General features: G+C 32.7%; 1 protein-coding gene across 5 annotated transcripts in view; it reads right to left on the bottom strand.

Annotated features, from left to right (window-relative positions):
• Positions 1-23,761, bottom strand: part of GRIK2 (glutamate ionotropic receptor kainate type subunit 2) — a 353,896-nt gene that overhangs the window by 153,553 nt on the left and 176,582 nt on the right. For all 5 annotated transcript variants that reach the window (XM_086876642.1, XM_086876641.1, XM_086876643.1 and 2 more), the window contains 3 exons: positions 13,278-13,421; positions 11,887-11,994; positions 4,784-4,897 (listed from right to left, as the gene is read on the bottom strand). In XM_086876642.1, coding sequence (XP_086732768.1) covers positions 4,784-4,897; positions 11,887-11,994; positions 13,278-13,421 — 366 coding nt within the window. The remainder of the gene's footprint in view (positions 1-4,783; positions 4,898-11,886; positions 11,995-13,277; positions 13,422-23,761) is intronic.

Raw genomic sequence — 23,761 nt, 5'->3', positions numbered from 1 at the left:
CCATCCCAAGCCAGGCAAGCACTAAAAGTGAGAATGCAGACAAACATATAAATGCAACAAATCATTTTTCTGAGAAAATTTACCGAAAAGTAAACTTAGCTAAAGTACTGCAAATAAAGGTATGGCTACAAGGAACAGTGGAATCACAGGCAGATTAAATACTATGTCTGCAAATAGAAGATAAATATTTGAAAATTAATTATTATTGTAACTTTACAGACTGGTTTTAGTTTTAAAAATGTACAGCTAATGCTTGAATGAAAGCACACATTTTAAAGAACAAATTTCTTCTAATTTCTCTTTTTCTTTTCAGATTTTAACAATAAATATTTCCATGAATTATTCCTGTGAGTTATATTATATTTTGATGAAAAAGATATTACTGGAAATTACAACTAGTTTTACATTTCAAATTTTTTTTTTAATTAATATTAATCAAACATGCAAATTTTTCATTAATAATTTCAACGTGGAATAACATATTTTTAAATTAATCTAGAATTTATTACTATCAGTATAGAGAAAAGCGAAACAAAGCAAAAGAAAAAAAAATTAGCAAAAAGCGGAAGCCCTAATGATGAAATGGGGAAAACTATTTGAAAAATTTCCACTCTAAGAACAGAGATTTTAATTACTAGCTGCTGTTCACCAGAAGGTGGGATACTGGAGTGTTGAAAGACTGCCATATCTTCTTAACATGTATATGAGATATAAGGAATACACAATAGGTTTTCACAGTAGGCAGTCAAAATTCTAGTGGGAGAGGTGAATCAATCCACTAGTTACTATCAATTAAAACAATTCATGGATGAACCATCTTTATAAAGATGACAGGTAAATTTATTCTTTTAATTCTAATATTCTTTTAATATATATTAATTTAAAGTTTGGCCATTGAAAACTCATGTTTGAGTATCCAAGAGAAAAGAGAAATTACACACTAGTCATTTGAGAAAGTAGCATATGTCAGTAAAATACAGTGTGGGAATACTATACTTTGAGCTAACTAAAATTCTTTTAAAATTTATGATAAATATTCCTTCTAATTCCTTCTAATTCTATTCCTATTTCAAACCAATTGTTTTTTTTAAGGGAAGTACAATAAAAACGTAATTTCACTTTTCAAATGCAAAGTAACAAAAAGCTACTAAATCTGAGAACATTGCACACCTTTCATAACTTTCACACATTTCTTGGAAAAATTAAACTTGACAACTGTGAGCTTTTCTGAGCTTTGATGTAAGCAGATACAGAAGAGTACATAAAAGCTACACAGGAAAAGAAAACAAGCATTTACTTCAGCAGAACAGGGCAAATGAACCAGTATGATAATATGTACAGACTGGTATGAAATTAGAATAAAAAAAAAAACCTAAGTACCATGCACATATCTTTATAAACATGGAAACTGAATTCCAAAGTTGAAACTTTTTCATATTGGAAGTAGAATATATATAGGAACAAAAATATTTAGATACTTACATCTAACGTCTAAAGAGAAGAAATGTTTCAGAATTCTGGTGGGAATTTAGGAGAACCAAATAATAAGAAATCCTTATTGCTGAAGTTGAAAATTTGTTTTCTTTAAGTTTTTTGTTTGGTTTGTTTTTTCTAAATGTAGAATATTCATAAAGTCAACTTTTTAAATGAAAAAGGAATTCTGAAGTTTCAATGCAGATGGTTTTAAAATAAAAGAAAGCAGTAGTATCAAAAAGATTGATATATCTAAAGCTATGGTTATAAAAGATAAAAACATCATACTTATTATTTTTTAAATGTTTCCCCCACTTCCCTAAAAACACTTGTCTATCTCTCTATTGGGCATGTTCAGCTGGTGTTTGGAGCTGCTATGGGATCAGAACTTGGAAACCAGACACATTTCACCACAAAAACTACATGTACATAGATTCCTAGACAGGATGAAGCCCTGACAAAGCCCTGTCTCTTTCCAGAATAGACCCCTGAATTGTTGAGAACCCAAGGAATAATTTTTCAGCTACCTACCTGCAAAATGCATTATGAAGGATTCAAGACAAAAAGGACAGAGCACAAAGCTCTGTCCTTACTTAAAATAGATGAATTTATGAATCACAGTTTATATTTTATTATTTTCCCCATCAGTATATTTTCTTCTTCTAGAGACTCAGCCATCCCTGAAAATGCAGGGCATACTTAACAGCTGTAAAATCTTAATGACTGCAGACTAAAGGAGCAAATAGATACTGCTCTGAATTTAAGAAATAGAATTAAAAATAAAAGAAAGACTGGGATATTTAAATGGAAAGTGAGCATTAGAGCAAACTACAGAGAAAAATGATTAAGGCTCCACAGCTGCCAATATACTATAGACTATTGTAGGGAATTCTTAAAATGAAAATAACATCATAGAAAAACCATATGGACAGCTTATATGATAGAACTGTCTTTTCTTTTTTCATTTAAGCAAGATTTTGCAGACTCAGAGAAGGAGAGAAAAGGAAGCTGATTATGTAGTAGGTATATTTCTAGGGGCTTTAGCATTCTATATTGTTTCCTTGCATTGCCACAAAATGAATATTCAATAATATGCTTTCTGTCCAACAGAAACATACTTTTTAAGCATAAAAGAGATAGAACTACCAAATTAAGCTAGTACATGTGTTTCTGCACCAAAAATGGTTTGGGTCTTTTTGCTATTCCAAGTACAGCTCTTCCAATTTATACCACTTCTGAGTGCCATTCTTCATAGCTGAATAGAGTAACTGCAAATACCAAAATTTTTAGTAAACAATAACTGAAGTTAAACAGGCAGCTACAAGCGAGGAACTTGTAACACCAATTTAAAGTCTTTTTTTTTTTTTATTGCATTATTTATATACCTGCAAAGAAGATGGACACTTTTAAAAAACCACTAACCAAAAGTTAACTCTTAAGATAAAGGCTATCCCTGATTGCAGAAAGCAGCTTTTCTCTCAAATCCCAAGATTCTTCTTTTGCTAGCTTTGCCAGATTAAAATCAGTGCCCATTGGCATCGCTGCTATTTATATTTGTACAATTTACCATTTCTCGGGCTAATTATTTCAACCAAAATCATGTTAGTATCACTGTATAAAAGCAATACTTAGAGTTTATTAACTCAAACCTCATCAACAGGCAGATGTTAAAACACAACAAGCTTGAAACACCCTAAATTATTGAGTGTTTCTCCTGTACTCTTATGGGGACTGATCCTTGCTGCAGTTTTATTATCACTGATCTGGAACCAAGCATACAACGAGGGCGATTGAAGAGTGCAGATACAAAGACTGGTTCATTACCGAGTAACAAAGGGAACAGGTCACTCGCGGAGACAGGACACTATTCTGTAAAGCTGTAATTCTAACAGCAATTAGGTTCAATGAATTACATATCAGTGAAAAGTTTCAAGAAAAACCCTAGGCAGGATATCTGGGTACAAAGCAACAGCAGTATAGAGGGCATGGGAGGTCAATTGGAATTATTAATAAAATCTACTTGACAATGCAGTTGTTACATGTAGGAAACTTGTGAAATAAATGATTATTTTCTTTTCCTGTGGGAAGTCAATAGGAAGAAAATTGACAGGTTAATACCCTAGAAGATATACTTTTACTGTAAGAGAATATATGACATTTATTTATATTTCATTAAAAAAAGAAACAAGGGATTATAAATTTATAAACTAAATTATAACTATAGTGTACCATTACTATAATTAATAGTACAAGAGAAAGTTGTGATAAATCTCTGCTGGTCTTAGCTTAACAAGAAATTAGATCTGAAAGTGAGTCAGATGTATATCTGTATATGCTATATATGCAGATGTATATGGTATGTATTTTTCAATAAGTGAATTAAATGAAACAAAGGATTTCAGAAGATTTTCTACCACTTTTAAACACACCTTAAAAGCAATGGAAAAGTTACCCATGGGATGAAATTCTATGACTTATGTTACATGAAAGGTTAAAAGCACACTGGCATTTGTGTCTATGCACCTGTAAAAATTCATTCTAGTTTGAAATGTGATAATATATGTTGGTAGGTAAGAACTTCTTAATAAAGTATACAACTGCAAGAAAATGGACCCTTTTTTAATACCTACAAATTCATGATAATGGTGGCAGCAGACAAACACAGCAAACAAACATCTGGAAAATTTTAAATTTGCATTGAAATTAAAATTACTATTCCAAAATTACTGCAAGGAAATAAATGAACACTTATTTTTACTTAAATAGTTGAATTTAATTATAATTAAAAAATACCTCGTTCTCTGTTGTGAATCTGCCAACAGTGAAAATTTTAAAAAAGTTACTCAAATTGTTTCTTCTGATATAGTTCAAAGGACAAATCAATTAAATATCTGTATAACTAAAAATTTTGTCTCAATAATTGAGTAATGACAATGTTAAATAAATGTTAAATACTTTGCTCTTTCCTTTGAGGTGTTAGAATAGCAAACAAAAGCAATAGATTTTTCTGGCACTGAAGAAACCAGCTTTTTAAAGAAGAAAACATTTTAGTCAGTAATAAGAAAAGTTAAATTATTAATCAACTGACATAACACCAAAATTGGGATAACTTGCTCACAATTAAGGTAAGAGTGAACATCCTTGACTAGCTTATCAACTGAAGTTCATTCATGACACCATAAATTCCAATTCTAAGTAAATTCCAAGTAATGATAATGCACACTGCAGAATGTTCATTACTATTGTAATTAGTATTCTATCAGTTTGTCTGCAAAACTGTATTTCAGGAAAAGCAAATACAAATGCTTACCAAGATGGTAGTAACAATTAAAGAGCGATTGGACAGGGAATCTGTGATGTTTGCTGGCTTTCCTTTCTGATTCTCTGTCATGTTAAGGCCGCTCAATGGATCCCAAGTTCCAACCTATAAAACAGTAAATTACTGTGTAAATCACCCATTAGTTACATTTCAGCATAGAGAGAATAACACTTTAAGGAAAAAACAGATTGCTACAGGGAAAAAAAAATTGATTGCTAAGAGTAATTATTAAATTTTGTTCCATTTTTCTCTGTCATTGCATTTAAAGTCTGCTTATTTAAAATATGATTAACAATACCTAAAATTATGTTTCGTGAGGTGTGACATTAGGCATAAAAATGATATAGATATCTAAAGTTACTCTTAATACTCAATTTTCCATTTCTCAAGATAAACCACACCTGAAGATAACTTAGCAGGCAGAAATTAATTTGCAGAGCAGAGAGCATTGTCTCTACAAAATGATTTACCCTTTTCTGCGATCAGAGAGAACAGCAGGACAAACTACATTTTTGGGAAAAATAACGTAGAAGACAGAAACAAGCTAAGTGCAATAACGTAATTCATTTACAGATAAATTTTCAACATATAAGTATTTTGACATTTTGTACTTTGAAATAAATTCTGGAGGATTTTTATCTAATAAGAACATCTGAGGTTATGCTTCAAGGTCCAGGTCAAAGACAGACTTAAATACTAAGTGTAAGTAATGAGGCTCATCTGTAATTTATTTGCATTTTCATCTCTATACAATTAAAATGGTAAATATAGCTATCCATTTTAGAAATCAGAATGTTTGTATTATTACATTGCCTAAAAAATCCCCCACAAATATGTCTTTTTTTTGCTTTAGACAGATTTTGAACATTATTTCAAATACTAAGTAGTATCTATAACACAAGGTAAAGATATTTTAAAACTAAACACAGAAAAAAATTAAAAATTTCAGTAAGGATTCATTGCAAATATACATATGTATGTATATAAACACACACAATTTTTTTAATTATCTTTTCAACTGGGTCCTGACAGACTGTTTCTATACTTTTAAGTGATTTGTTGCCAAAGGGCTGTAAAGTAAGTTTAGGATGCAAAGTGGTGTGGATATAAAGAGTTCCATTTCTAAAACTGAGACTACAGCAGAGCATGAATCAGTGGATGCTATAATAAAGAAACAAAAAATTTGATCTCTTTTTCTCCAATTTTCTGTTCCACAGGAATCAATATTTTGTCTGTCTTTCTCGCTTAACACTCAGTTCCTAGAGGTCACTCTTTTGAGGTCATTCAGTACCTCATAAATTGATCAAAGAATCATGAAGGGAAGAAAGAATATGTTTGTCTCAGAAATACAATTGGAAAATGACATCTAACACATCATTTCAAAGTCTTCAAATCAAGTCTTGCTACCAAAAAACTCCTTCATTTACTGTTCTAATACAATGAAAGGCTTTCAGAAAACACAAAATGTTTAGCCTTGCAGCTTGGCCACAATCAAGAAATTTTAAAACAGTTGCTAACATTTAATTGCAGTGTTCTGTTAATGGTGACAATCACAGTGTTTGCTTCAAAGACCAAACTAGAATAGAGTAACAAGGAATGACAAAGACCAGAACTTGAGCCTGTCACTGCATTACTGAAGCTGAACCACGCTCTGTGAGATGTGCAGATGTTCAGGTACACAAGTAGTACAAAAATTTCTGAGGAAACACCATCATCTTATACGATCAGTTTCAAATCCTAAATTAATTAAATCATTTGTTTTGTTTAAATTCATGTTTATAATTCCAAATTATATTGGCAAAAGGTAAGACATTGCTAACCAAAATACTTCCTCTCCTACTTTTTAACATAGTCACAACCAGAAGTGAAGGAACGTCAACTGTTAGAATTTGGATTTTATCTAATTACAGACTTAATCTACTGCAGACCTATAAGAATTATCAGCAGCATTATTTTAAAAAGAAAATTCTGTCTTGATAAATTGATACATCATTTTTCTAAATTAGGTTCATTGTACTTTTGCTACTACTTTTGTTAACCAAAAACCTAAGAAATGGACCAAAAGTCATAGGTCCACAATTAGACTTTCTTTGGATTATCTTTGTTGATGAGCTCAAACCCAACAATTTGCATCACGGGTTCATATATATTACTGATATGTTTAGCTCCCAAATCACACAAATGTGTTTTCAAAGCTGCTTCTTACAGGAAAGCTGTGCAAAAACCATTCAGCAAGTTAATTATTTTCTATCTGTTTCAGCACAATGTTTTAATCTTTAAGTAGCTTTTTTAACTGAGTAGAATTGCCAATGTGTTTTTACTAGAAAATGCCAACAATGCAGAAAAGGTGCATCAAGGTAGTCTATAAGTGAAATTCAAACAAGCTACCATTTACTTTATTGCATTACGTTTGTAAAACTTAAAAATTTTCCTGAAAAGTGAAACAAGTATTCATAGATACACTTCAGAGAGAATGTTCAAACAGTAAATATATTGTAAATATTGACTATATTGTCAAGCCATCAATTTCCTATTATTCTTTCCAATTCTCTTAAATGGCTAAACTATTCTGAAGTGACCATGCCAATGTGAATATTTTAACACTTATTATCCAAAGTACAGGATCCAGACCAAGTGTACCCATGAACATATGCTCTACAATGTGCCAAAGAAAAATGATAGAAAGAACCTATCTATATTTAGAATCCATCTAGAATTAGACAAGAATCACCTTATTTAAGTTGAAACAATTCCAAGAGCTAAATTAATCATTGAATATCACAGAGTATTCTGTAACATGGTAATTGTGGTGGTCCTCAAGGACAAAGATTACAATTTCCCAAATTCATGTGAATAGTTGAAAATTTGCATCCAAGCTTCCACGTATTTGACTTCCAGGTAACTATCAGGTTACTGCAGTCCCTCAAAACTAGATATGCCCACCCAGCTGGACATCCCCACCCAAAATCACTTTGTAGCTCTGCAGGCTAAGGAGGCCTTGTCTCTGTATAAGAACTGCTCAGCAATTATTGAAACATTCCTGTGTTATCAATGCTTTTTTCAGCTCAAATCCGAATCACAGCCACATACAAGCTTATATGAAGGAATTTAACCCTGTCCTAGCCAAAACCATCAAAATATTTCACCATCACCCCCCCAAAAAATGAAGCACTGTACACTCACAACACTTAAAATTTGCTGAGTTTACATACGCTCTAGAGCACTTTACTGAGACTCAGTCTCATGAGATGCTAGTAACAAAAATTCAGTAGCTTTCTTACTTCAGCATGTTTGAAAAGTGATTTATCTTCATGAATTGATAAGCATACTTTCAAGTACTATTCTTTTTGATTTTTCTTCAAAGTTCTCCTGAGAAAATTAACATTTTTTTGCTCTGAGTCAATCAAAACTATGAATATGACTCACAGTGAAGTGCCACAAGCATTGTATTAGGAAGGATCATTGTCTTTCTGCAGTGCTACCCACTGACTATGCAGCCAGAACCAGTTATGTTCAACTCCCAAAGACTTGTGAAATCTATTTATGCCTTCTTTATTTACTTTTGTGAATTAGTTACTAGTAGTAGTGATTACATCAAGAAATAATTATACTCCATTAGGAATAATAATGCTTCTTCATATTTCCCATTTGCAAATTGCTTAATTTATTTTGCTTTCTTCAGCAATATTATATTATTATATTATGCTTTCTTTGCCATATATAACACTGATAACAAAACTTCAATACTTCTGGATCTCACAGATTTACTATGTATTTCTCTTTTTTTCCCCTCTCTTACAAAACCTGCTGCTTATGCTATTTACTGGGTATTTTTTCCTAGATCATTATTAAAGATAAAAAATAAAACAAGACCTTACACTGATATGCTGGATAATTAATTATAACTAATTTTGTGTCATTTATGTTCATCCGGTGTGAAGATTTCTGAGCAAGGCTTGAAGCCAGTTGTAACATCTCTTATTGAGGATATGTGATTCTTCTTCAGTGACAAATTTTCATATCAAAAGTGCTATTAAATTCAGGTATTTGTTATCTCTTTGAAGTATAAAATAATTTTCCTCACAATGCAGCCTCAGTGTAAAGACTGATTGACTGCAATTTAAATTATAATTTATTATGCTGGAGTGTCACAGTTTTGGATTTTCACTGTGCTTAATCATGAATAGTTTCAGTCTGTCCAAAGTGACTGTAATAAAATTTTGTGGTATATTGTATTAACAGCACTCCAATCATTTCTTAATTTTGTCATTTTCATCTTACAAGAAGCTATCATTTTTGGCAGACATGAAATTTTATTTGGAAACACATACCTCTTATTGATTGATGCCTGATTATCACCTCTCATTCAAGAGTTTCAGGAACAAGTATTTTATATAAAATCTGGGATTGCACATAGCATTTTTAAAATCAGTGAGTTGTTCTGTTGTCACTGACTTCAGAAATCATTGAACTTATAACAGATTACTTAGGTAATTTCCCAGTTATACTGGTTATACTAACCAAGTAATTTATTTAGGACATACTTTTCCAAAATCTAAGTTAAAAAAATATGCCTTCTAGGAATTCTTCATAATATCTTTTTTCCCCCCTTATGTCAATATTTTTCTTTTCATGGATTACAGACAAGATTGTTGAGTTAAACTGTTGTCCTTGACAGAATAAATATTCTCCCCTTATTTGGAAGGAGGTTAGAAGAAATAAGAACAGTTTACAGTATGGAAACATGACATACATATTATGGTGCACAGAATTCTAATATCCCCACCTTTTTTTTACCCCACAAGTGGTAGGAAGTACAGAAGAAAAAGAAAAAAAAACTGCTCAGGAACTCTTACAACATAGGAAGAGATGTCTGACAGGATGGTTTAGAAAGAACATTGAAAACATACCAGATAAGGACAAAGATGAAAAAAGGCTCCTGAAGGAAAAATAAAATAGAGAGAAAGGGCATGGAAAGAGATGAATAGGTACAAGGGAGAGGGAATAGATGGAAAGGGAAACAAGCAAGGAGTGTCTGGAGGGAGAGACCTAAGGAATGGGAGAGGAAGGAAGGAAGGAAAGGAAGGAGCAGCAGAAAGGAGAGAAAGTGTGATAGATGGAGTGCACTTGTGGAGGGAGGTAGGGGACTGAGAGAAGGGTGACTCATCACAGAATTAAGTCTTGGAGGAAAATTCCCAGCTTTTATTTAAAAGAACCGGCTAAAATGTACTCTCTCTACTAGGAATTCACCTACTCCAAAATTTATTCATTCACTCTGGATTCAAGAAGAGTAAGATTTGCATTCTTCCCAAAAAATGAAGTTTTGCTCAAAGAGAAACATTTCTCTGTGGGCATTGATTTATCTTTCTCAGTAAAATACACCATATGTTCTATATGTTCAGTAAGCAATTCAATCAAATGTGCATACACTTGAATTTTCCCAATCTCATCTCCTTACACCCCAGAGAAACTGCTCTGGTTTTGCTCATATATAGTAACTGACTCATTTTGCTTGTTCCAAAGATTGTCAACATTTTTTGGTGAAAAAATAATATTATCACTTCAATTTATCATATGACCAAAATAAGCCAGGAAGGCAGCAAGAGTATCTTCCTTTTCTATGAAAATCTTGATATATATTTTTATATGTATATAATCCTTATATACATATTTTTCTATGAAAATCTTTATATACAGCTCAAACACATACTGTTGTTCTTTTTAAATATCCATATGCTTCAACAATTATTTCTGGTTTGTCTCTTACTTATCTTTCAATATAACTGTTTCCCAAGATCCTTTTTTCTATTATGTGTTTTAGAGTACTACTCTATTTCCTGTTGAATTTTATTGTCTTCCATATTTCTCTGTAGACCTTTTCTGCTTTATCTCTGTATTTTCACTGATGTATATATCTCCTAGTGTATTATCAACTGAGATTTTACTTTCCAGAAATCTCACGTTGCTTTGTGGTTCCCAAATGCCACCTAATATTCTTAAAGCCATCCTAATTTACAAAGACTTCCTTTCCTCATTTTCAACAGTTCTCTTCAGCCACTACTGACTTATTTAGCTATTACCATGACATCAACTTTTCCATTTCTGTTTCCAGTAAGAAAGACAAATTTGCACTGTACCTATTCTACTTGTACACAATACTAATTTATTTTTCAAGTCTAATAGTTACTATATGCTCTTTTCCCTGGCTAAGTTGCTAGAGCTCACTTCATGGGAAACTTCATCGGAGAAATCTACTGTCAGTGTATGGCTGAACATTTTAAAATGCAGTTTAATTCTTGAATAGCAGGTTTTCCAGTGGGCAACAAAAATGTTGTTACCTAAGAAAGTGTTTCATGACAAACTCATGGTTTCTGAACTTTTACAAATCTTCCCAGTAGGAGAAAATTAATATTCCAAAGTTAGTCTTGTGAGACAAAATTTTGGGAAAATATGTTGCTTACGCTAGCTTCTCCATTCAGTGAATTTACAGAAGAAAGGAAATGCAACTCTGCAATATGGTCCCTACCCTTAATTTCTGCTTTTATTTTTGCCCACAATTATCACCTTGGGGCAAGAGCTGATTGAACTTTATCTGAAGATGAAGGAAAACATAGTCCTTACAGAACACGGAACAGCAGTTCTAAATGCAAACTACAAGACAGATTCCAGTCGCAAAACCTTTTCCTGCTGATCACAACAATGTGAGACACTGCAGCTTCCTGCAATTGCCTCTTCATGGTAAGGTGGCTGGAGGGAAGATGATCTGATTTCAGATCATGATGGTGTATATAGGCAGGCCAAATGTCTGTACATACTTGCTGAGCTCTTAAGCTCAAATATAGACAATATTAAGCTACATGGGAAGAGCATTTCCCAATTCTTTGCTCTCTCACTCCACCTCTGAACAAGAAATATTGACAGCCAACCAGTCAGGATATCAATTCTTAACTTTTTAGGACCATTTATAAAAATACTGAGCTGAGAGCAGGTACTCTGTTTCACATAACACATGAAATTCTATTGTAAGAGTTTTTAGGGGTTGAGTTTTGTGTTGTTTTGTTTCCCACCTCCTTGGAAGCAAATGTCTTACACACCTTCTCAAGACCTTCTTCCTTGAGGCTGATGACATCCAAATCAAAATCTGTCCTTAAGCCATTAGTTTTGTTGAAAGTTATCCTGCCTGTGAGGCCTTCCCAGTGGGCCTATGGAGAAAGAAAAAACAGTTTCTAGAAATAAATGCCTCTTCCTTATTTTTTTTTTTCCCCAGAAAAGACAAACTACTCCTTCCAGATTGGGATCATTAATTATTCATTTTATGTAAATAATTCACCTTGTGGCTGATTTTTGTTTTTAAATACTTTGTATTTATTTTTTGCTAATTAAATCAAACTTTTTTTCAGTCTTCATAGACAATTTTTTAAACTTTCCATGTCAGACAATAGACTCTTCTACTGAATGAGATAAAAGGCTGTTTTGTTTTCACTCCTCCATCATTCATGTATTTACCCTTCTGCTTCCCTACATACCTCCCCCTCCCCAATCCCCAAGTTTCAATCTGTTTCATTAATGCTGGACTTCATCTTTTTCTCAGGAAATTTCATTCAAATAAAAGCTTATTTTTGCAAGATGCTGATTCCCCTGAAACCACACTGAGACAGCAAAAATTTAGGTCAGTGAGCCAGCCTACCTGAGCTTATTCCTCACTTTTAATAAAGTGCAATAGCCTCATTGTTTTTTTATAACTTAAAATCTACCCTAGTTTTGAACCTCTACAAAGTAGGAGAGGAAATAATAATAAAATTATCATCCTAAAGGAACCAATATTGAAAAAAAAAATACATTCCATTGCAAATAATTTTCCTCGTTATAATATTTTGCACATCTAGATTGAGAAACATTGTATAAGGTGTTACAGTATGAGAGATTTGAATAGTCTACAGTGTTCACATTTAGCACCTTATATTTCCTAGCTTTACTATCACTACCTATCAGTATCTAAATAGTATCTTGGGAAATTAAGGAGACATATAGAAATTCACCATAGAAAATTAAGAAAAAAATTTAATTTAAACGAGGAAGTAAAATTAATTCCTGGCCCCCTTAAACTTCTGCCAGTATTCAGTTGCTAAATTTCTCATAATCAGTCTATGGGTTAGGTCAGTCTTAGAGTTTCAGGTGTTCGGGTTTTTATGGCATAAATGCTCCACACAGGCCCAATTATCTACAAACATAAGTTTTATTTAGAATGCAGTTATTTCACCTTTCCACATATTTTTGTTCCAAGTAATACTTCAGGTAAACCCACTTTCAAAGAAAAATGCTGTCTTGCTTGTTAAACTTCTTATACATAACATAATGATGAGAGATGACCATCTACTGAAAAAAAAAAAAATAAAAGGCAGAAACCAAATGGAGTGAAAGCAAAAGAAAATGGGAACTGGGGGAAAAGAATGCAGGGGAGCAGGACGCTTTAGTAGTGCCTTACCTCCTTAATGAGACTCATAAAGCGGGTCCCAAAGCGCCATGGTTTGTGGCGGTTGCACTGTAGCGAGCTGACGGTCATCTGTGGGAACTGCTGGACAGCCACCGACACCACGTGGACTGCATCGTACATCAGCGCTGCGTCCGTCTGAAACGAGAACGACATGAGAGCTGTGAGCACAAAGCAAACAGGTGAGGCTGGCCAGCAGAGAAAACAGGAAACTACAAATTAGCACTGCTCATTCTGTGAAAGGGGAAAAAATGGTCCAATAGCTTGTGCAGCACTGTAAAATGTAGCCTTGCCACCAAGTCATACATGAGTTATGTCAGTGATGTCTGGAGAAGGCTGACCCAGAACAGAGCCTAGACAGAGTTAAGAATAAAGTAGATATTTATTGAAAGGCCTTAAAGGATCCACCTTGGGCAGTACATGAGCCTGGCCAGGGCTAAACCCAAGATGGACCTAAAAATGGTCACAAAATGGATGACTGGTCGCAAGGTCTCACATTTTTATAAGTTTTGGTCCAGCTGCCTGTCAGGGTTAATTGTTCAATCAATGCTTCAGTTGGTTGTGAAGTCCAATCCTTCTTGTTCTCTCTCTTCAGTCCACCATTGTTTATGCTTTTGGGCCTGAAACTTCTAACAATTGTCCTTAGTATCAAGCTGGAAAAGAATTATTTTTATCTATCTATTCTGTGAAGAGAACTCACACTTAATATGAAGCTCAAATCTACACACTTAGGCACCCGAGAATAGGAAAAATATGAAAGCTAAAACTTAAGGCATCATCAGGATCTTCAGTCAGTCTCATATTTTCTCTTTTTAGTGCTGTAAAAAGGGCTCCAATAACTACTTTTCAGGACCATGGGAGTTCACTAGCATCTGATGACTCAAGTTACTTTAAAAAGCAATACGTTAGGCAGCTATATAAATCACTGTGTGCATGTTTGATTCAAGTTGGTTATTTTCATGAGTGATGCAAAAGAAAAATGGAAACAAGTTGACAAAACTTTAAGTATAAAGGAAAGTGTACAGTTTCAGGAACTAATGTTTTTTATTTTGAACTTACAGACAAGATTCCATCCCAACAGTACTCAATTGATTCATTAATAATTTTTAATGTGCAACAGTTCAAATCCCTATGGCAGAACTAATCAGTATCTTCAATAAAACAGAGGTGGATTAGAATTACATCAAAATGCACATTAATTTTAATAGTTTTCATGTCCCATCCTAAATAAATAGACTTAGACATAGTGTTTGCTAAGTAATGTTGTATTAGCAAAGGACAGAGACAGCCTCTCAGTACACACTGTCATGCTGTACAAGAAAGTGATATCTCTCTCCTGTTCTCCTTGATAAACAGAGGCCTGATAAGCCTCTGAACCAAAAGCATGACAGGACCTTAGATTCAGCTGGTGGAAATGAGTTCTATGCCATCTGCTCAGCATACCTTAGAGAAAAAGGACCTATTTCTCCTTCTCATTCACATAATTAGTGAGCTGTGAAATTAGTTCTTTAATGGATAGGAAACCTGGAGATTATTGCACTTGTCACAATACAATACAATGCAATACAAAATGAGTTTATATAGTGCCTTTCATACAAAGGCATCCCGAGGCTCTTTACAATAAAACTAAACATAAAAATGCAAAAATATTCTACCATTATAGCCCATAAACCACTGTTAAAGAGAAAAATATACACTCACATTTAAATGGCTCTCCCAAGGAAAGATTTCAGAATTCAAACAGAAATAAATCCTAATTTTAAAATAGCCAGTATAAGAGGTTTCAATGATCTCAGGCTCCAAGCAGTCTATCCAGGGACTCCAAATCAGTCAGAAAATATTTTTGCTGCCAAATTGTTCATTACCTTCAAGGCATTAAAGTGCTTTTAAGGCAAGTTTATATTTGACAAGGAGGCAGTGAAACACCAAAAAGTTGGAATGACATGCTGAGTAAGCGTCATGCAAAGTTTAATATTCTAGAAGCAAGACTTGGCAGTAGTTGAAGTCTAGACAACAGCTTTTTAAATAAGCCACACAGTAAGTACAACACATAAATCTGGCTCGGAAACGTAAACTGATTTTTAAATTAGTTTAACTTCTAAAACTATAGTCCCTGTACCAATGAAGGAAAATTGAAATTACTATGAGACTTTAGCAAGAATATCCCACAAAGAAGCAAGAAATTCAACACCAGCACCAACTGACTGATTAGATGCAAATTTTGAAGCAAAACTGTTAAGACTCGTCAGAAGGAATCAAATGGACATTTTCTTCAGATGCAGAATAACATGACTTTCTGTCAAATTCTAAAAGCCACAAAAGTAGGAATCTGTAAGATGACAAAAACACCCAAACATGTCAAAGGCACATGATAAGCTCCAGCAGATTGGTGTTTTGATGCACTGGAGCAGGTTGCTCAGAGATGTTGCAGACGTTCCCATTGCTGCAAGTATTCAAGGCTGGTTTGAAAGGAGCTCTGAGCAATCTCATACATGGCAGGCAGGGTTGGGATTAGATGATCTTTAAGATCAGATGATCTTCATTCCAACCTCTTAACATTCTATGACTCTGATTCTGAAAACATGTTGTTTTCAGAACAAAAAAATCTCTTCATCAAAGATAAAGCAAATGAGGAAGAAAATGCAGTAGTGTCATATCCATATCCAATACTCAGTCAACAAGCCCTGTCCTATCAGATGGATAAATCTGAATCTGCATCTACATCTACCAGTCATTACTGTAATTAATATAAAGTTACAAGCACATCATAAATTAAGTATATCTAGATTTTCATGCAAATATGTTACTAAAATTCCTTTAAAAAGTCTGAACAGTTCTTCAAATATTCTAGAAGAAAATGTCCTATCAAACTAAAACAGAAGTAAAAAAATAACCTTGATACACAGTATTCTTATTGTCTAACTGGTTTGTATTAAACTGAATTGACTCATTAAAAATTTCAATGAAAGATACTGAACAGTTCACTTAATGCATAGCATGAGCCAAGCTTATTATGATGATTAGTAAAGCATACATATACTTCATTATTTCATTTTAGTTGTTATACTATTTTTACCTGAATATTATCTGAATAATACTAATACACTAAGTAGAATAGCTTATAATCTTCATATGCAGCTCATTTTTCTCTTGAAGATCATCTTTGTCTTCCTATCTTTAGTCAGTAAAATTTTATCCTTGTGAAATAAACCCAACTATATTTAAAATGTCAGACTGTTCATAGGGTTTTGCTCAGTGTCTGATGGTCACTAATTTGTGCATTAATTAAAATGATTTTGAAGTTCTTTCAAGTGTGACTTCCTTAGCTGCATCAAGAATGAAATTAATCTGCAAATGCTCACAAATGTATACCTGCATTTGTTTCCTAGGTGACCATGACAAAAGTATTCAATAAATGCACAGAAGTGAAAGAACAATTTCACATTTTATTGACATAGTCCTTGAGAAGGTGTGAACACATTAAAAGCAATTCACAGAAAGTCTTTAATCCATTGTGAAACTCATTTCATCATATGCAATAAATAGGTTGTTACTGACTGGATTTCAGATCACAGTATCCTCTGAAACAAACTGAATTGAGACAACTGTGGTCACGGGTTTAAGTGTTAACATGCCCATTTCATACCGCATCACACTTTTCTTGCTAAGCTTGTATTTCAGGCACTTGGCCTTCCAAGACTTTTGAACAGAATAGAATGCTGCATTCCCATTTGGCAAAAGAAAAGTAAGTACACAAGGTGGAGCATGTTCTACAAGGAATGAATTTCCCGTTGGCCTTTAGAAATTGTATTTTTTTTGATGCAAAGTCAGGTTGTTGGATTTGGGTTCTTTTCAACTCCCAATATATCCAGTCTATTCATAGTCAGGTTTATGAAGGACAGAAATGACATTGTACAATTTGGAAAGTAAGAACAGCAGCTGTCCTTCTTTAATCTAGGAGTCTGAGCAAGTAGTAGATACTGGAGGTACAATGAACAAGACAGCTTAATCAAATCTCCTCCCTCCCCAGCATAATTGTTTTAGGAAAAAGAAACATTACTTAGGCATCACTGCACAGTAAGGATTTACAGTGGAATACTTACTCATTTCAAATCCATCAAAAATGTCCTATAATCACCTTAGCCTATGAAGCAGTATTTCTCCTTTGATAACTACTTATTCTTCTCTTTTATATTTAGTGGCAATTTAACCCACAATACACAATTATTAGCTAGAAAACCTTGAATAAATGGCATATCTCATAAACAAAAAAGCACTTCCATTCTTTTGTTCTACCACCTGCCTTTCATTTTTCCCCATATTACTCTTATATTTTAGGTTATTTTCATTGTGAGCACAGTGAACAGAAGTAGGCCTCTGACCAAGGTTGGGATTTTTTTTCATTTTTTTTCCTTTGAAGACTGATTTTCTTATAGAAGCTGCCTCTGATTCCTTTCTTCTGAACAACTTAAAAGAAATGACGTGTGAAAAGTCTGATGACACTTAGAAGTCAAGAAGCAAAGACTACCTACAGTGCAGAAGAGGTCTCATTACTGGCACTATCACCTTCTCTAAAGTTTGTCCTGTTTGATAAAAAAGTCTAAAAGTTGTATTTAAAAATTACTGGATATAAACTACAGAAGCAATCTGTAGATTTTTTTATTATAGATTCTACTAATCTAATAGCTTGATCAGAAAATTTTAAGGGCTAGATCTCAAATTTTTTTGGACAATGTGATTTTAAGCCATGAAACAGAGTAACTAGTAACATAAGTACTTTTTACCCCAGATTCTCATACAATGTGGTGTCAATGGTGCTAACATCATTTTACTTAATTCACTACATTCTTGATCAGATGCCTCCAAACTCTACTTTGAAATCTGCCCTACAAAGAGATTTTCCTAGAAGGTCCAGAACAAGAGAATAATATGGAGAAAAGACATTTTTCTTTGTCTTTCCCAGGTGTGCTAAAGAACACAGAAATCAAGCATGGATGAAAAATATTACAAAACAAACAAAAAAGCCCTTATAATCCCAATAGGAGTCATTTTATCTTACTGATAGAGGCTTAAGTTGTATTAGGTTTAAATATATTTAACAGCCGTTAGAAGAACTTCTTCACAAGCCCATCAACAAAAGACATTTCGGTTAGATGATGCCTGACAAATGCAGCATTATGCACACAAATTCCAGAGAACAAACATACTACAACTACTCACAGAAAGCTCTCCCACACTCAAGGCAATTATAACAAGTGAATGAAATTAAGAAGAAATAGCTTGCAAAACTAGTTCCTCCCCTCCTCAGCTAATAAAATCTATTGCCCCTGAAATCATTTCACTTAATTCTCACTTGCTAACACATCCCACAAAACCATTTTGCTAAGTGAGATTTAATAAATCTCTCAGCCTGGGATTAAATTTTACTGTTTTATGAACTGTTAAATTACATTGTATGCTTATTAATGTTCATGTTTTCTTACTTCTTGACACATTCTTAACTCCACTCTGGGGTACAATTAAGAAAAGGGTAGAAATATGTTTTTTCATCCCCAAAAATGCATTACAATAGGGAACAAGATATAAGCACCAGTAATCTATGAACAACACTCACCTAATTTTTTTAAAAAGTAGTTAGCTGCTTTTTTTTTCTCAAAATGTTTTAATATTTTAAATAATGTATGACTGCTTAAACTATTATTTAGTATTTAGTAGTCTAGTGATTTTTAACAGGCAGTTGGTTTACAGAGATGTGTATGTGGCTTCAAGTAAACACAAAACAGATGCAAATTATTTTCTCTATCACCCAAATCCTTACCATCCAAAAAAGGAAATAATTTATTTCATATATTACAAAAAAAAAACTTCACACTAACAAAAATTATCTAATTTTTTTTACTCTAGAAAAAGTGAACTATGTAGGTAATTTTATGTTTTAAAATGTATTTTCTTTCACAAAAAGGCTAAAGAAAATAAAGGATTTTCTCTTTTGCCTCAGTGCCTCCTAGTTTGATGTATAATTTGAAGCGAAATAGCGAAGTGGAACATGAAGAATGACAAATTTTTAGAAAATGCCAATAGAAAAAAGGAATAGGAAAAACATTGCAAATGATAGTGATATGGTTTCCACACTTCTTGTCAGTGCATTGTCATTATATAGGAAAGAATATACATTCTATTATTCTATTACTGAAAAAATAAACACTTGGTACAAAAGTTTGAAGTGGTAAAAGGTTTTTCATCTCTCAGAACATTCTTAGACATCAATATAATATTTATGTGTTTAGAACCTGGAAGTATATGAAAATGAGTTAGGTGGGTTGCCATTTATTGCAGCTTGATTTTAACTTATTGCCAGTGGAGCTTTCAGACAACTTGAAATTTTGTCAGACACATAAAAATCTGTTTAGCAAGTGGTTTAAACACGTTTCCCTGAAATAAGAACGGCAGCAGTATTTCTCCTATCTGCTTGACCATTGTTTGAAGACCAGAATTTCATTTTAGCAAATAAAATGTTAAAGATTTAGAATACACTCTGAAGTGAATTGGAAAATTTTGAGTTATTTTTTCTGACAAGAACACCTTGCCATTCTTGTTAAGCAAGAGTTTTAATATTAATTATGAGAGAAAATTTCATTTAAGGGAATATGGTGTGTTAAGGAAACTTCCCTGTCTTACCAGTCACTCACACCACCTGAGTTGGGACAAAAGTTCCTCTGCAGCTACACCATTAATCATTCAGTCTATATGGTGATCTGGATTTATCTGGAAAAATGGAATAAGTATTAACAGAATGGTGATAGGGGAGGGAGGGAAGCCAAAAACTAGATTGATTTCTCATTATATTTTTTTGAAATGTATTTCTTACATATGGTGTTTTCTATTATTTGATCCTGCGGATGTCTCATCATGTCATAAACTCTACTAACTGAGGAATAAAATTACCTTCAGTGTATTGCTTGCATTAGCAAAAGTCAACTGACTGCATAAACCTTTGCAGAATGTGCTTATAGTATACAATTAGGAACAGACGCTATGATGTTTTTATTTAAATTCTATAGTTTTATTAGTTCTATGTATATATGTTTCTACATATCCCTAAAATAGAATGTAACATTTCCAGGTGAAAGACATTCTGAAGTGTTTTCTCAACCTTCCTTCTGAACTTTAGAAATTATGGCATCAGCTATAATTTTTTATTTTTTTTTTTTCAATAAAATACCCCATCACACTCTTATAGACCTTAGGGACAGATAGCAAAAACCTAATTACAAGGAACAATGGATCATTATTTGGTCTTTGGTAGTCTATTTTCTTTCATCTGTTTTCAAGTTCAAAAAATCAATATGATTGTGATCACTGCAACTCCATCAACTACATTCACAATAAAGACCTGACTGCTACTATTCTATTAGCTCAGCATTCAAGACTTATCACACCACATGAAAAGTCCTTCTGCATGAACAATTCATAACTAATTACAGAAAGATCCTGTTCAGCAAGCACAGTGAATACCTTTGTACCCACCCACGTGCATCAAGAAGGTACACCTGGCAAAGGAAAGGAGAGGCATAAAGATAGTATAATACTGAGATTAAATGTAAATCTGATCAAAAATAGAGAGAAAGCCCCACACATTCTAAAGAGTGAATCTCTAAATATTTTATTTTTGTATGCTGTAAAAATAGTACAATATTTGAGGATTTCAGAGCATTCACATCTTCAAATTTGGTAGGTAAACTAACAAAAATAAATGTATATTGACGATTTTGATATAAGAGTTATGAGTATTCATAATAAATTTCCTTCTCCTGCTTTAAATTTCTCTTCTTTCAGAAAGGACTAATGATACAGACTTTAATATCTTCAGCAGAAACAATGATATGTACAGCATTACAAAGTTTATGTTTGCAGGAGAATAAAAATTGTTAAGCAGTATAAAACATGACTAATCCATGAAAGAGTATACATTTATTTCAAAATAGAATTCTGCTTTATGTCAGTCTTTCATAATTCTTTTATTAATTTATGTCTTATGGCTCTGTTCTAAATAAGTAATGGCTTTTTTTTCTTTTGAACTAACATCCCCTTAAAATCAGCAATACCTAAACAAAGAGGTATTAATAGACACACTGCTGGCCTGCAGTTTAGAAAATAAAACTTTTTTTAGATTTTAAAAGAAGATATTTTATGGGGGGATTATTTCATCTTTGAGATTGTTTAAAGGTTTGAAAGTTTTTGTCTTGTTCTGCTTCGTTTGAGAAGCATATCTATTTTTAGATTCTTCATTGTGTTTTCATAAATCTTTGATCAACTTGTCTGCTATATGCAGATGATAGTCTAGACAGATTACAGAAAATCAAATTGATCTTGCAATATTACTCTTTTTTTCTTTGCTATTGTGCCTCCACCATCTGCCTTTCCCTGTATAATTTTTCATTTCAGTGAAGTTCTCTGTTAATTAATATTTATTTCAGAAAAAACCTCTTTATTGTGTTATGATGCTAGTTCTAATAATCAGATTCTCACAAATTGTTGATTCTAGCTTCACAGAATAGACATAGAATTAAATACATTGACATAATTGAATTAGACACGTTTTGTTTTGATTAAAATCTGCTTTTTTTCTACACTACGGCAATTTATTCAGTGATTGGAAAGCTGCATTCTGATTTGTGAAACTACCTTTCTGGGCTATCTTCTAAAACTGGCCTCATAAAAGCAGCTATCATTGATTATTATTCTAACACATCAGCCCACAAAAATTTACTTAATTTAAGAACATCTTCAAATTGTGGGGGTTCAGGAAAAGCTGAGTAACTTTTAATGGGATCTTCTATGACTAATGAAGTGAAGTACCTAGAAAACGAAAGCTTATTTGAAATTTTAGGTACAAAAAAAATTGATTGCACAAATAAAAATACATTTAAAAATTAAAAATGGATTTTTTTTTATATCCTTGAATAGCAAAGTAGACATACATTAAAAGCATATTAAAACTAAGGCTATAAAAATAAACAAAGTTAAAGAAAAATTGTGTGGGGTTTATGAATATGAACTTTTCTAAACTTACAATTCACTTGTAATTCAGTGCTAAAAGGAATACAAGCATATTAATCAGAACTCAAACTGATATTGTAATCATGTTAGACATAGATGCTCTTCTGGTGAATATAAGAACCAACTACAGTCTCCATAGTGATTAGATTTTTTTTAATATATATTTGAAACTTGGTATGTTCATTAAAATTTGTAGCAATATACAGAATTCAAATTCACACAGTGATCCACCCTGAAAATTTTGGAACAGGCTCTAAGGGCAGTTCACTTTCAAAGGGATATTTATATCATAAAGCAAACTCATAGTATATAATTTTCATAATTACTAAACCAAAAATAGGAATTGAAAAAACTGAATATTGTTCCAGCTTTTTCAATACTCCATCAGGATTCCATCCATCAGGGTAACAGTCAAATTACTTCACTGCATCTAAATCTATGTTTAAAAATAAAAACATGTCCAAGCTTATGCAGAAGTTTTAAGAATTTCTCTGCATGTCTCAATCTGATAAGAATTTAATTTTCCTGAAACATACATGTACCTCTTAAAGAGCAAGATGTAAAAACATCTTTTTCATACCATTTATCTTAATTTTCAGAACATTGTCCATGTCTATAATTGCAGACTGTAAAAACAAGAAAGAAGAGAGAAGAGAGAAGAGAAAGAAAATCAAGGAAATATAGAAGTATTTAAGATCAATATCACAAGGATTCCTAGTTTTTTCATTCATACTCACAAACAGCTCTCCTAAAAAAAAGGCCTTTGACAGATAAAGCAATATATATATAAATGGAAGAGAATATTGATCAGGTATAGAAAATATACAGGAAATAATATAATATTTTTATGCTCCCTGGATAGTGAGCAAACTCAAAATATAGTGTCACAAAATTTAAATCACGAAGGAACACATTTCATCAAGATGCCTAAGTTTATGGTCTTATTGAAACAGGCTGTTTTGCAAAGATTCCTACACAGAAATAAACCAAATCAGGTTAAAATTTTTATCATCTTATTTTCTTCATCTTCAATTTCCTATAAAATTTTTCATGGACAGTGGAATGATGCATATTCATAGAAGGAAAATTGTTTCTCCTGAAGTTGTTACTCTAAGATATTAACTTCTGCCCTTGATAAAAATTCCAGATACCACAGATTGTAGTAAATGTCATGGTTGTTTAGAAAAACCTTTACTGAGTGGTCATGAACAGCTCAAGGCATCAGGCAGCATACAAATGATATCTGCAAGACAGTAGTTTCTTCATTTTAATGTGATTATCTATTTTATCTCCTATTCTAATGAAATTGGGAAGGCCTGAGTAATCTAAAGCTCAAAAGGTAGATATTTCAAAGTCTCAAAGTTACCAGCATTTGATTTCTTTACAATTTTTAATCTAATATTTATTTTAATCTAATA

This window comes from Cyanistes caeruleus, chromosome 2 (assembly GCF_971803275.1).
Source record: "Cyanistes caeruleus chromosome 2, bCyaCae1.hap1.1, whole genome shotgun sequence".
Taxonomy (NCBI): domain Eukaryota; kingdom Metazoa; phylum Chordata; class Aves; order Passeriformes; family Paridae; genus Cyanistes; species Cyanistes caeruleus.
The sequence above is the reverse complement of the archived record's forward strand: the minus strand, read 5'-3'. Positions and strand labels throughout refer to the sequence as shown.